The sequence below is a fragment of the Uranotaenia lowii genome, chromosome 1, assembly GCF_029784155.1.
Source record: "Uranotaenia lowii strain MFRU-FL chromosome 1, ASM2978415v1, whole genome shotgun sequence".
NCBI lineage: Eukaryota > Metazoa > Arthropoda > Insecta > Diptera > Culicidae > Uranotaenia > Uranotaenia lowii.
In genome coordinates, this window is record NC_073691.1 from 117,993,937 (window position 1) to 118,008,458 (window position 14,522).

At 32.7% G+C, this 14,522-nt stretch overlaps 1 protein-coding gene across 2 annotated transcripts; it reads left to right on the forward strand.

The window, feature by feature from the left end:
* Positions 1-10,978: 10,978 nt before the first annotated feature.
* Positions 10,979-13,885, forward strand: LOC129751560 (myosin light chain alkali). 2 transcript variants are annotated; one of them, XM_055747142.1, is made up of 6 exons: positions 10,980-11,108; positions 11,342-11,372; positions 11,726-12,034; positions 12,336-12,422; positions 12,629-12,734; positions 13,362-13,885. In XM_055747142.1, exons 1-5 carry the CDS (start codon positions 11,106-11,108, stop codon positions 12,673-12,675), a joined length of 477 nt encoding a protein of 158 aa, XP_055603117.1. In that variant the 5' UTR covers positions 10,980-11,105; the 3' UTR covers positions 12,676-12,734; positions 13,362-13,885. The 2 variants fall into 2 exon arrangements, with proteins under 2 accessions (XP_055603126.1, XP_055603117.1); XM_055747151.1 differs by lacking the exon at positions 12,629-12,734 and having other exon boundaries at positions 10,979-11,108.
* Positions 13,886-14,522: the final 637 nt, after the last annotated feature.

Below are 14,522 nucleotides of genomic sequence, written 5' to 3' on the forward strand. Positions count from 1 at the left end.
TTCAATAGGAAGCTTGGAAAAGTGAAACTTGTTTGTGTTATTCATAAATCGAGTATGTGTGAGTTTTTTCTATTATTATTTTTGTCATTCGTTTAAAAATAATTAATCATGGTGTTTTCGTCCTTGGCAAAGAGGCGCCTCCAACAATTTTTAATCTCACATTAGGTGGCATGAGTAAAAACCTAGCAATTGTTTTTGCTAAGCTGAATCGAGCAGTCGCTTAAAGTGATTTCTTCGGTTGTTTTGAATAAAATTTGTTTTGAAAGTTGTTTTCTTAGTCAGAAGCTTTAACTTTTACTGGTTTTACTACTTTAACTGGTATAAATACATCCCGAATCTTAAGCAATTTCTCGACAAATCTCCTAGCAATTGCTTTGTTTTTTTGGCATGCCCGGTAGCAGACTTTTCGAATCAATTTTTTTTTTCATAACGTCATAAATCTATCAAATTAGCAGTATAACTCATTAATACAATTCAAATAGGTATTTTCAACATGGATAAACCAAAATCGAAGTAAAAACGCAACTTTTATTCTAAATTCTGGACGTTGTACACAGAAAAAAATAATGACTATTACGTGTGATTACGATTACGTTTAATGGGCAAAAATAAAGTGTTCATTTCTCCTAATTTTCAATCCGCCTATAGTTTTCATAATCTTGAAATATTCTCAATAAAAGAACATAACTTTTCAAATTAAAATATGATATGAAGATGTGAAAAAAAGTTTTTAACATTGTAGAAGATTGTTTTTCTATAAAAACGGTAACATTTATTCCTAGAATTTTAAATGATGATTCAAGATTGAAAATTTTGATGCCTGTATTTTAATGATTGATCTGGTAGGGGCTGGATGAATGGATGAAAATATTGGCGTTTTGAACTCGAATCTTTCATCAGATTTTGTCTATCACCTCTCGTTTTAATGATATGGAGTATATAAGTTTAAACATGAATAAGTTTTGAGTTGAAGCAATCATTTAAACCAATCTACAAATCTATAGGAAAGAAAAAAACTGATTCTGAATTAAACTTTATGCAATTTAGGAATAGTATTTTGAAGATGATTGTGATGAATAATCTAAAATGTTATATTCAAAAGTTAAAATTTTAAAAACAGTAACTACAACTTTTTTCTACGTTTAAAAACCTATAAGTTGAGTTTCAAATTGCAAAAAATTTGGTTTGTTTTTTTTTTAAATTTTAAATGTACCGTAAACGGGGTAATTTTGATCACCGGGGTAAATTTGACTAATAATAAACTTTTCCACATTAACATCAACAACTCTATAGTTTGAATTTTTTAAAACTGTTTTCTACGTTGGAAAACCTATTAATTGAGTATCCAATAGGCAAAATTTGGTTTGTATTTGAATTTTTTCTGTTAGTAGAAAATTTAATTTCAAAATCTTAAAATATCTATTTTTCCAAGCCTTGTGAACAAACAGCTCTCCTGATGATACCAAAAAGCATTTAGAAGCAAACGGGTTGTTTAATGTGAAAGAACAACTTTTTTTCTTTGTATACGAACAGTTATAGTACTATTTTTATAGTCATTTAATGATTAATTTTTGATATTTAAAAAATAAGAACATTTTCCAAGAGTAAGACCGTATTGGACAAATGCATAGGAACCCTATCAAATCGTTAACTTTGAAGAAAAAATGAAAATGGAAATAGTGGGAGGGCCTAGGGGGATGTGTGAAGGTGAAATTTCATATGTATTTTAAAGCTCAAACTATTTAGCAATTATAATTATTTTTGTCCCTGAATGTAGGCAGCATTATAGTTCTTTTTTCGATTATAAATATTTTTAAAATAAAACGTAAAAAATCAAGATTAAATTGATATTCTAGCATTTGTAAATATTATGAAGGTGTCTTGTATCCTTTATGATCAAGAAAACTCGTTAAAATCGTCAAAATAAAGACTGATCAATTCTACCCCAAAGCATCAAATTCAGAACAGAGACGAAACCGATTTTTAAATCAAATTTAAAGGGGTCTAATAAATTTCTGCATCCATGTTTTACGTTCATAGGAGTCCAGTACTGGTTTTAAAAATATGAAACATGCCACATTTCCCTTAATAGGAAAAATTATCGAAATATTTTGAAAAAAGTGATCAATGTAATTTCAAAATCTCGCAAACAAACACCCCTCCTGATGAAATCAAAGCGTTTAGAAGCAAACAGGTTGATTTATGGAGAGTTGAGAGTTCAACTTTTTTCCTAGTAAATGTATAGTTTTGGTGTAGTTTTTGGTATCTATATATATATAAAACAGGGAGAGAGACAGAAATGTGCGAACTCTTCACTGGATCATCCGATTTGCATGCGATTTTTTTTCGTTGTGCTCGTCTTCACGCGAAGAAAAACACAACGGAGAGATAATTTCAAAAATGTTTTTGTGGCAAGGCAATTTTAATATTTTCTTAGATGATTGTTCGTGCACCGTTATTTTTTTTTTTTTTTTTTTGAAATGTCATATTCTTTTAGCAACTCAAGCAATATGATTGTAAAATTTTCGATAAACTCAATTTGTTACCATTACCAAATCATTTTTGATGAGTTTTGATAACACCAATAGAAAGTCATATAACTGATAAAAAATCACCTTTATTTTCGTTTGGTTGATTTTTATAAGATGTTAGGAATTTATCCAGTCAGTTTGAGAATTGAAGAATGTTGAAGAATTGAGAAATGTTGTCTATTTTGTGATTCCAAGTGAATTGCATCACTATCATTAGAACGGATTGGAGGATCAGGAAACATTGAAAAATGCACACTACCTTTTATGCTCAGTGGTTAAAAGGAACTTTTCCAAAGTTTAGCTATATAGGACTTTAACTTGATATTTGATCCAACTCTCAGTTTCAAAAGTCAGCAGAGAAAAGGATTGTAATCGAAAATATCATCAAACTTGAAAGAATATAAAAATTTAACATTTAAGTAAAAAGCATGCCACCTTAAATTTCGAAACATTTAAGTATAGAGAAAAATCTGAACCAATACACAAAAATACAAAAAAAAAAAAGTTTCGTACCAGATATCAAATCAAAAAAACATTCTATCAAGCACAAGTGAGTTCAGAAAGTAAACACTTGAATTCGATCAACAAAATTAAAATGAAGATCAAAGAAAATCATCTTTTAAATTTACGTTCAAATATAACTGAAAATCCAGATTCATAAAGCCAAATTCAGAGTATTGATATAAATTAACAATAAAATTCAGAATTAAATTTAACCGGTTGGATTACAGTTTTTTAACTTACGATCATAAACTGAAATTTTTATTAATTTGTGATTGTTTTGAATTTTTATTACAAATACTCAAAACAGATTTGCCTTCATTCAATGTTTCAAATGCTAAGAGAAAAGAAATCCAAAAACATGACAGTTTAAATTCTTTTTTTTTTCAATTTCCTAATTTATAGTGCAATTTGCCAATCCCTAACTGAAAATTGAAAAAAGATAATGATGACACAAATTTTAAAGACATTTTCAAACATTATATTGATTAGAAAAGTGTTGCTGTAAAATGAGATGAATAGAGACTTTTCCTGAATTGTTAAATATTTGTCAAACTCCCAATATGTCAATGTCAATTCACAATAAGGTTCAATTAGTGTATTTAGTACAGAGTCCGAAAAAAACGACATTTGAAATAATGAATAAAAAAATAAATAAATAAAAATTAAGTTTACCTTTATTATTCTTTAAATGTTCTGGTTATGTCCAATTCATTTTTTAATTTTTCTATTCTGACGATCATGCTAAAAAAAACTGTATTTAAATACAAAGGTAAACACAAAGCAAAAAAAAACTCAGTTTATGACGACTCCAGCAAGAAAGATCCATTTTCTGTTCAAATAAAACTTCAGCAATTTTAAAATACTTGATCAGATAGGAGTTTTTGAATAGGAATGATGGCTAAACTAAATTGAAACATGATAGAATAAGCGTTCTTAAGTTACCGGAAGAAAATAAGTTCGCTAACCAAAAGTTAGCGTAACTTATTTGTATATTGAACTATAATTCTGGATTTTTTTCTGACACAAGGGTATCCACTTGCTTTCATCCACTCAAAAGGAAGGCTAACTAAGGAACATGCTTAAATATGAAAAAAATCTCAAAAATACAGGCTCAACAAAGTTTGCCGGGTCAGCTAGTTAATAAAAAGGACAATCAAGAGTAAGCCAGTCTAGGACAAAAGGCTGGAAACCCTATCGAATAGTAAAGATTGAAGCAGTGGCCGGCAACCTTTTGGGACGGAAGAGCCAAAAATTGAAATTAGGAAAATTTTCAAGTTCGAAAGAACCACATTTCATTTTATCCTTTCCTCAAAAAATAGTAATCGCTGAGACACATTCCACATATACCATATTAAACCTTGTTGCATTTCTTCACGAATACTTACTCTTAGGTAAAAAACAAACTTTCTATATGTTCTGTTGAAATGAATAAGACAAATCATCATTCCAATATACTAAAGAACTGAGAATGTTTTATATGTTTTATGAAAATAATAATTAAATTAACGAAAAAAAAAAATAAATTTGAGTTTTGAATATCGGATTATTGCATAATGCAAATGATGAATGTATTTTTTAATAATATTTTTTTTCTACCGAAAGATCTGAGATAGCGGTCAAAACAGGTAAAATTTCCCCGAAGCAGATATTTGGCAAACAGCTTTGAAGGTTTTTTATGCTTTTTAAGTGCAAACTAAAAGAGGTGCATCGTTTTAAAAAAAACCAAAACAGGGTTTTGTACTGAATTTGCATGCAAAATATTTAGATTGATAATTTTGTTAATAATTTTAAATACAACAAATGAGAACAGTTAGTTTTTTTTTGTTTTTAACATCCGTGAAAATATAAAAGGGATATTTTGAATGTTAGTGAAACTCTCTAGGTTTCTAGAATATATAAATCTCCTTATTTCAATTGATATATTCTCATTATGTGGAATATCAACTTGAAAAAAGCCACAATTTGGCAAAATTCGATCGAAAGTGAAATGTAGTGTGATAATACAATAAGGTACACAGCAAAAAATTTCAAAAAGTACACGGAATCTAAAACACGAGGGATCTATTTTTTCTTAAGTGTAATTACAAAAAGATGTAATTTTAAACTTCTTTCGATGTAATATTAGTCTATTTTCCAAAATTGAATAAAAATAAACTGTTTTGATTTAATTTTACACTGCATTATGCAAAAATCAATCGGTCAACGAACAGTGTAAAATTATATCTGTTGATTTTAAATTGAATGCAAATATTTAAATTGTGCCTTTTTATATTTCAAGTTAGTTTGCGCGTCGGGCACAAAGTAAAAAAGTCGGAAAGTTATTCGGAAACGCGTCATTCAAAGGCGAAGCTACAGGAGCACTTTAAGAGTCTTTAAAGTAGTAAGTTTTTGAGACGTGAAATGAAGAATATGGTTGAAACTGATTAGTTTTCACTCCATTACAGCAAGGTCAGATTTTTCGCAGCGGCTGATATCCGACCAATGATTATCCGGGGAAACTTTTGTCATAACAATTCAAGTGTGCAGGATGCTGACAAAAAAATTATGATTTCCGGAACCATTCGAGGATGCTGATCATGCTGATTTGAAAAACATCCCCGTGCTGGGAATCATCGGATGCAACAACAATATCAGCCTGACGTTTTCCGAATGGTTTTTTTATGTTCAGTTTTGGAAATAAATGTGAATTAAAAATGATACATACAGCGTATTTATTCAAGACAAAAGCAAAACCCTTAATATTTGGAAAAAATATCAATATTTACGATAATAAATTTTAAAATTTACATCCTTGTGTATTTTTACACGACGGCTTTTGTGATCCAATCTCGTGCATTGATTTCGATCTAAATTTACACGCCTCAAAAATTACATCCTCGAAAAAAATGCACCGTGATAGAATTTTACATCAAAATCGATGTTCCGTTTTCGTGCATCGTTTTCGATCTAAATTTACACGAATTTTTCTTGCTGTGTATAGTGATTTGAAAAAAAAATCATATTAGAGAAGTCTATCATGAATTCCGAATAGGTTCTCTAGTACTAATTTTAATTTATTATAAAAAGATTCTCTTTCCTAAATTTGGTTAATCTTAGTTGGAATTCTCAATTTTGTTGAAATTGTAACTATTTCGAGTCATTTATTCTAGAATAAAATTCAATTTTCAATATAATGTCTAAACCTCTCAAATGGATTTTGGATTCTTTGGAATTGGAATCCCGAATTCATTATTAATTTTATTACATATCATGGTCTGATTCTGAATATTTCTTACGATTTTAAAAAGTTTTTAATAAAGCTTCTAGAATAAAATGCACATTTAAATAATACACTTGCATCCTACTAAAAAAAACTATAAAGATTCCTTAGTTTTATCCAGCGCTCAGATTTAGATATACATCCAAAACTTGAAAATCTGAACCAAAGAATTCCGAATAAAAAGAGTTCCGAATTCATGTTCTTTTTTTTTAAATGAAGAGTTAATCACCGTAAATTTTATTTTGTGAAATTATTTATCGGCTATATCGGTGAAATTTATATTCTTTGAGAAAGAATATTCAAGAATTGAAAGATTATAGACGGATAGAAGATTAGAATAAGATGAAAGATGTTGAAAATTGAGCGGAAGGGTAATTTTAATTTGAAAACTTTTCATCACATTTCATCGATTTGTTCCTCACGGGCCTACTACCTTGCAGTGGTTGAGAAGTTGAGACAGATAGAATTGTAGCAACCACCACACAATAGTAGGCCTAGCGTGGTTCGTCCCACAAGCGGAAACTTGCAGTACGAACGAACAAAAAGATGAAATGTGATCGCTCAGAAAAGCTTCAAATACGACCGAGACACATTTATCGATAGATGCGTTTCTCGGTATTCTATCATTACGTGCGGTCTAGCCGGGTTTGACTATTCGCGCTACGGTCGATGGTCCGATACTAGGCTATCTACCGATGTAATGAAATGTGTTTTTATTTTCTTTTTTTTAGCCAAGTATTGGCCTACCAAGGCTAGGCCTACTATTGTGTGGTGGTTGCTACAATTCTATCTGTCTCAACCACTGCAAGGTAGTAGGCCCGTGAGGAACAAATCGATGAAATGTGATGAAAAGTTTTCAAATTAAAATTACCCTTCCGCTCAATTTTCAACATCTTTCATCTTATTCTCATCTTCTATCCGTCTATAATCTTTCAATTCTTGAATATTCTTTCTCAAAGAATATAAATTTCACCGATATAGCCGATAAATAATTTCACAGAATTCATGTTCAAAATTAGAACGAAAATGAAGAACTAGAATTTTTGAACATTTGTAAAACGTAATCAGAATACCAAAAGAGACATGGAAAGATGGAATTCAAATTTGAAAAATTAAAAAAACCAAAGGTTCTCTAGAACAGTTTTAATTCCCATAAAAAATATTATCCGTATTCATTCAGTGATCATAGCAAAAACCATCAAAAAACCATGATTCGATGTTCATATCTTATCAGAACGCTGTTAAAACAAATTCATATTCAAACACTCAATCAAGAAAAAAACTCAACTTCACAATCTTAACAATTAAGACTTCATTTGACGATAAATAAAAGCTTTTTTATTCAATTTTTATTTTGGAAATTTCACAGATCTCAAAAAATGCTCCAAGCTCTCAAAGGCTACATCAGACTCTTAGTGAAAAACGTTAACGTTGGCGATGGTGCAGTGCATTTGATAAATTGCAATTAATTTATTCTATAGAAGTTCTTTTTGTCTGAATCAAAGCAATTGAAAGATTCCTTTTAATTCAACCACGGTAAATGAAAAGTTCATATACCAGTATTTCGATAGCAACTTACTACCTTCTTCAGTGAATGTTTTCGATTGATGAATGTGTATCGTTTCCCTCCCTTATATTGTCCGGGTTAGGTAAGCTACTAGGTAGCAGAAACCTCCAAATGCTCGGCAGTTGTGCCGTTGTCTGTTTTTTGGGTCTACCTACCCTATTCTGGGTGGGTGAGATGTCTCGCTGATCCGGTCTTTGAATAGTAATTCGCTTAAATTGGATGTTGCTGAAAGCATTGAAATCTTCAATGAAAAATCAGTTCATCTCTTAAACGGAGACACCGGACCAGGGCACACTTGGTTGTTCAAATTCTTAGGTAAAAAGAAATACAATAATTTACCTGACAATGCCCAAAAACGGGTAGAAAATAATTTAGCACTACCAGAAAACACCCAGAATAGGGTAGGTAGACCCAAAAAACAGACAACGGCACAACTGCCGAGCATTCGGAGGTTTCTGCTACCTAGTAGTAGCTTACCTAACCCGGACAATATAAGGGAGGGAAACGATACACGTTCATCAATCGAAAACATTCACTGAAGAAGGTAGTAAGTTGCTATCGAAATACTGGTATATGAACTTTTCATTTACCGTGGTTGAATTTAAAAGGAATCTTTCAATTGCTTTGATTCAGTTGAATCATTCAACCAAGTAGGCTGATACCACAACAGAGTTCTTTTTGTATTATTAATCCAGATAAAATCTACATCTGACCTGAAGTAAAACTTATGTTTTGTTTGTTTATTATAGAAATTATGGAGATTTTCAAAATTTTCTCACATTGAGCTAAAGAGCCGCAACTTCACATCTAAAGAGCCGCATACGGCTCGCGAGCCGCAGGTTGCCGACCACTGGCCTAGGGTATTGAATGAAGGTAAAATTTCATTTGCTTTTGTAGTTAAAATTTTATAAGTAATGTTATAAAATTTAGCCCCTTAATTCATACGACATCGTTGTTCACCTGAAACCCACATATACATATGTTAAGCTTTTATTTTATTTTATTTTTTTTTTTAAATTTATTTGGTCCTTAGCATTTTAACATCAAAATGTTATTCATCCCTCTTTATTTCATTTGTTTCATTTAGTTTCAAATATCCTTAATGTTTCGAACTGCCTTAGCAATTGATAAACTAGCATTTGTAAATATTATGAAGGTGTTTTGTATCCATTATGATCAAAAAATCTCTTTAAAACCGTCGTTATAGAGAATAAACTACGTTATACCAAAGCATCAAATTCTAAACAGAGACAAAATCGATTTTTAAATCAAATTTAATAGTCTAACAATTTTTTGCATCCATGTTTTATGTTCATAAAAGTCCAGTACTGGTTTTGAAAATATGAAACATGTCATATTCCCCTTAACAGAAAAAATAATCGAACAAATAAAAAAGCGTGTATTCGCACGGCCTTTCAGTCAGCCATTCTTGAGTTCATACCGTTTATGAATGTGAAAGGGGAAATAACAGAAACATCTTTTATGTCAAAAGTTGTTAAGATTTTTATCTACACGAACAATATATCATGACGAAATTTTACGGTTTTAATATAGAAACATTTAGGGTAACGGACTTATTTTGGACCAGAGGACCAATTTTGGACCACCTTGTCTAGCTCTTTTATAAAACAAATAACCATGAAATTTTTTAGTAAATATTGTTGAAGTCCGCGCAGTTGATGTAATGCACTATGTTTTTTTCATTATTAGTTGCTTTAAAAGAGAGTTAGACAAGGTGGTCCAAAATAGGTCCCCTGGTCCAGAATAAGTCCGTTACCCTACTACACTGACATGACTCTTATAAAAAATTCCTAATCGTTTATGGTGAGTTTATGAATAAATTTTATATCAAACATCCCCAATTCATTACCAAAAAATTGGCAAACTTGGTAATGATATGTGTCGGTTCTGTAAAACTGATGTAGAAACTGCAGAGCACTTAATGTGTGGCTGTGGATATCTTATGACACATCGACTAAAAGTTCTTGGTAAGCGAATCCTAACGCCCGATGATATTTGGAAGATGAAGTCCAGTAAGGTGGTGGGATTCATAAATAAGAAACACCATCCCAAACTGGAATTACCTATGTCTTGATTTCGTCTACAACTGACATCTCAATTAATGATGACAGTACGACGTAATCAGACAAATAGTAAATTGGGTTACTCCACAATAGATCAAATAAATTGGTCGCAGTAGATTTGCTCATGCAAAAAAAAATTCATTACTGTAAATTTATCAACAACTAAAATACTACAGATATTTACGGTGAGCAAAGTTTATGCAATTCATTAAATCTAGTTTCAAGTTCATCATTATAAGTACTCTAAACTTTTGGTTTTTTTTTAAATATTGTTAACATCCCTCACTAAAGTGTTTTAAAACTTTAAAATGGTACGAAAGTCGACACATACCCGGTTTTAATGAATATTTTATCAGTTAAAAGTCAAAAGATGATTGACTGATTATTCAGCGACCTAAAAATGTCAGTTCTGAACCAGAACGGAATTTCAACTGAACTTAAAAATGAGCGTAACCATACGCCAATGGGACAGGATTGCATTGTCAAAACTCAAACAGTTTGCAGGTGACGTAATGCAGTTGACCAACTACGTGGCGTGGGTGTGCAGGCTATTGTACGGGTATATGTACCATCATTAGGTTCACGACAAATCGAATCTAGGCCGTGGTTGGTCGATAATTTCCTCCAGACTTGGCTAGAATCGAAGGAAGGAAAAAATAGAACCCGTTGCGCCGTTCGACAATCGGTAGAAGTAAAAATACAACTGAGCAGTATTCTGGGCCTGCTAAGATGATTTTGTAGCGTGTCTATTGAGCAAACTGAATGTTTAAGTATGTAGGTAGGTGTCTTTCTGTTTGCGTGGGGGATTCTAGCTGGGAAAGAAAATTCATGGTTTGCTGGGATCCTGCCGGGAGAGATCAACTCATCCCGGTGGGCCGTGAAGAATGTGCGAAGAATCCGATCGACGGTTTTTGTGCAATGTGAATGAAAAACAAGCTGAGCGCCACAGCCACCGCTGCCGGTAAAACGAGTATATGACCCGGCTGGATTGCGCAGGTGCACAGCGCTCTCTCTTTTACTGCCGTGGCACTGCCAAATTCGGCTCCCTCGTAACCAGTGGCCAAATATAACTTCGCACTAGTTTTCACTACGTCGTGAACCGTGATTAAGATTTGTCCTCAGTTGAGTCTACGACGATCCGCGAATAACACAACATCACAATGGTGAGTGCTCCCAAGATTTCTTCCTCTGGTGTGATAGTGAAGATAAAGCTTGCTGATAATATGATACAATGGATAAGTGGATAGCTGATAAGTGATAAGAGATAAAAGGACATTGGGGAAGAATTAGGACTACCTGGGCTTTAAGTTGAAGTGATCAAGTTTAAATAAAATGTGAATTGATTGTTGAAGGATGATGATTCTAATGGATAAACATCGAATTTATTTCCTTTCAGGCTTCAGATCTGAAAGACGTTGAGATTGAGAGTAAGTATTTGGCTTTCAGATGAAAACTATTTGTGGGAAATGTGATTCCAAGGATTGAAATGCATGCGCCGAAGAATTTTTATTTGGATACTTCCATCCAATAACCTTTCAATGGAGAACGGAACACTTGTTGAATGACGTAAACGTGAAAATTTTAGTCTGCAAGAAAAACATGTGCTAGAGAGTGAAATTCGGTGAATGCTTAAAATAGAACAGCTCGAGAAGAATCGAGACTAGCTTAGAAAAGCGTTATGCACTTGGTGATCGCTTGAGTGAATCATGTTTCCTGCTGCGCGATGTTATTGATGAATATTAATCACAACGATGCTTTCGACTTTATTTCGATTGATCAGAGGCGAAGTTTGTGTTCTCCGTCTACGATTGGGATGGCAGCGGTTCGATCGACGCCTTCGACATCGGCAATGCTCTCCGTGCCCTGAACCTGAACCCAACCCTGGACACCATCGGCAAGATGGGTGGCACCAAGGCCCGCAATGAGAAGCGAGTCAAGCTGGAGGAATTCCTGCCAATCTACGCCCAGGTCAAGAAGGACAAGGAACAGGGTGGATACGAAGATTTCCTCGAGTGTCTGAAGCTGTACGACAAAGAAGAAAACGGCACCATGCTGTTGGCTGAACTGCAGCACAGCTTATGCTCCCTGGGTATGATTTATTACAGGTTTTTTTTCTCCACTATCCCATGACCCAAATTAAACATTCGAATTTCCTTACTGTCATGATCAAAATGTTGAGACGATCCACTGTTAGATAATGTTCATTGCCAAATATTCGTCATTTTTCCGGAATTTTCCACATTTTTCCCTAATATAATCGTCATTCTATTCCGCTTGAAATTTAACATAAACTTAGAAATCTATGCATTCATCTAAGTAGAAAACTTTACTTTGCGTCATCAGAAATGTCCATTGTCTCAAACCGAATCGTATTATGTCTATCTTAACAGGTGAGAAGCTGGCTGATGATGAACTCGATGCTGTCTTCAAGGATTGCATGGACCCCGAGGATGAGGATGGCATGGTTCCCTATGCCCGTAAGTATCTTTCCACTATTTTACAATGTTTCCATTCAAAGTCAGTTGTTTATAAATGTTTTTAAATAAATTTCATGTATTGTTTTTCTATGTTGAACCTCGACCATTTGGGAAACCCATCTATTTTTATGTATTCATCGACAATATCTGTTATCCTTTCTGTGTCGGTGATAACTATGCCCTACGTTAATCTGTGATAAAAACAGCGTTCCTGAAGAAGATGATGGACAACATGATTGTCATCAACCACTAAATTTTGACAACGAACACCTTCACTCATTTAAATTTACCACGCTATATGTAAGAGTATTCGTAAGTATCCTTGATCTAAATATCCATACAACGCTTCTGCTTTGAATTGGTCCTTTATTCTTTTTATCATTGCAAATTGTACGAATATTTGATTCATTAAAGCAACAAAGTATGCCATATTTGGGATGATCTTATTTTGATCCCAGAAAATAACTAACCCGCCTACTTTTTAAACGCCTTCACAAATCGAAAGTATGCTCGAGCTGGGACATCTATTTTCGGCGCATGGCACCCAAAGAAAAGTACATATGATAAATAACAAACAGCATACAGATTGTCTAAGAAGAACAAGTATTTTCACACCTCACGGCTCGCTTTTCGAGGTTCTATTTTTAGAAACTCGAAACCTGTGCGCCAGCGGGAAATTGCGTGCCAAAATACACTCACACAAATCCAGATCACTCGATGACTAACCTCAATTCTCCTAAACTCACACAACTTTTCACAATCGATTCGTAAAAGTAAAAATAACTAGTGTTGAAAAAGCAAACAAATGATAACAGTCTTTTGTTAATCCACTTAATAGCACTAAAATATTTGCACTTAACATTGCAAAAAAAATGAACAAGTTCATTCAAAAGACACTAAAATGAAAATTTTTCTTGCTTATATTTTCAACCCTTACAGCATTTCTTCAGAGATTGTGTAATAAGTCAGCCTAAGAATCAAAATCGGCCTCTGAGACTCAGTTAACCAACAAAAGTGAATAATAAAGAAACAAAATGGCAACAAGAAACATTTCCCTCGGCTGCGAACGGCAAGAACATAATCAACAACAACATAAAAAGGAGCAATATCATAACGACATCAGAGTGCAACGAATGATGGTTATATAACGACATCCAACGTCTTTTTTGTGAAACTCAACTCAACAAATTCGGGAAAACTGAGTCATTTATCAACAAGAATAAGAATATAACAACCAACGACAGTCGAACAGCGACGAAAAGCAAAGAGCAGCGTTTTATTTTTCTTGAATCAAAAATAAATTCATGCTACAACAACAGCACGTTAAACAAACAAATAAAACAAACAAATGTTAATTTTTAATGACATCTAGTATGGGAGCGGTTATTATTAATTTCTTTTTTAAGTTTTTAATAAAAGTATATGTATAAAGAGATTACACCAAAAAAAAGTTCTCTGGTATATATTTGCCTTCGATTGTTTACTGCCACGATATTATCACAGCCTTGATTAAAATTACATAATCTTCAATCAATATTTTTTTGGGGATCCTCCAGAAGGTTTTACGCAAAAAAATTCTGCTATTTAGATTTTTTTCCCCTAAAAATTAATGCTTTTGTTTATGAGGCATTTGAATTTAGTAGGTACTTAAGTTTTGCATTTCTCTTAGCAAGTCGAAGATCACATTTTCTTCAATCAGTTACCGTAATCCGGGGTAATATTGATCACTTTTTTCAATATTTTTCGATTATTTTTTCTGTAAAGGGAAATGCGGCATGTATCATATTTTTAAAACCAGTACTGGACTCCTTGAACGTACAACATGGTTGCAGAAATTTATTAGACTACTTTAAATTTGATTTAAAAATCGTGTTCGTCTCTGTTTTTAATTTGATGCTTTGGGGTAAAATTGATCAGTCTCTATTTTGACGATTTTAACGAGTTTTCATGATCATAATGGATACAATACACTTTCATAATATTTACTAATGCTAGTTTATCAATTTGACCTTGCTACGTTTTCTTTTAAAAACATTTATAATCGGAAAAAGTACTATTAAGATGCATACATTTAGGGGCAAAAACTAAGATAATTGCTAA

Bases quoted from the DNA above. Each gene is read 5' to 3' on its own strand.
- LOC129751560 (XM_055747142.1), top strand. The intron at 11,373-11,725 runs GTAAGTATTTGG...TCGATTGATCAG, and splicing joins GAAAGACGTTGAGATTGAGA to AGGCGAAGTTTGTGTTCTCC. The intron at 12,423-12,628 runs GTAAGTATCTTT...TGATAAAAACAG, and splicing joins TGGCATGGTTCCCTATGCCC to CGTTCCTGAAGAAGATGATG.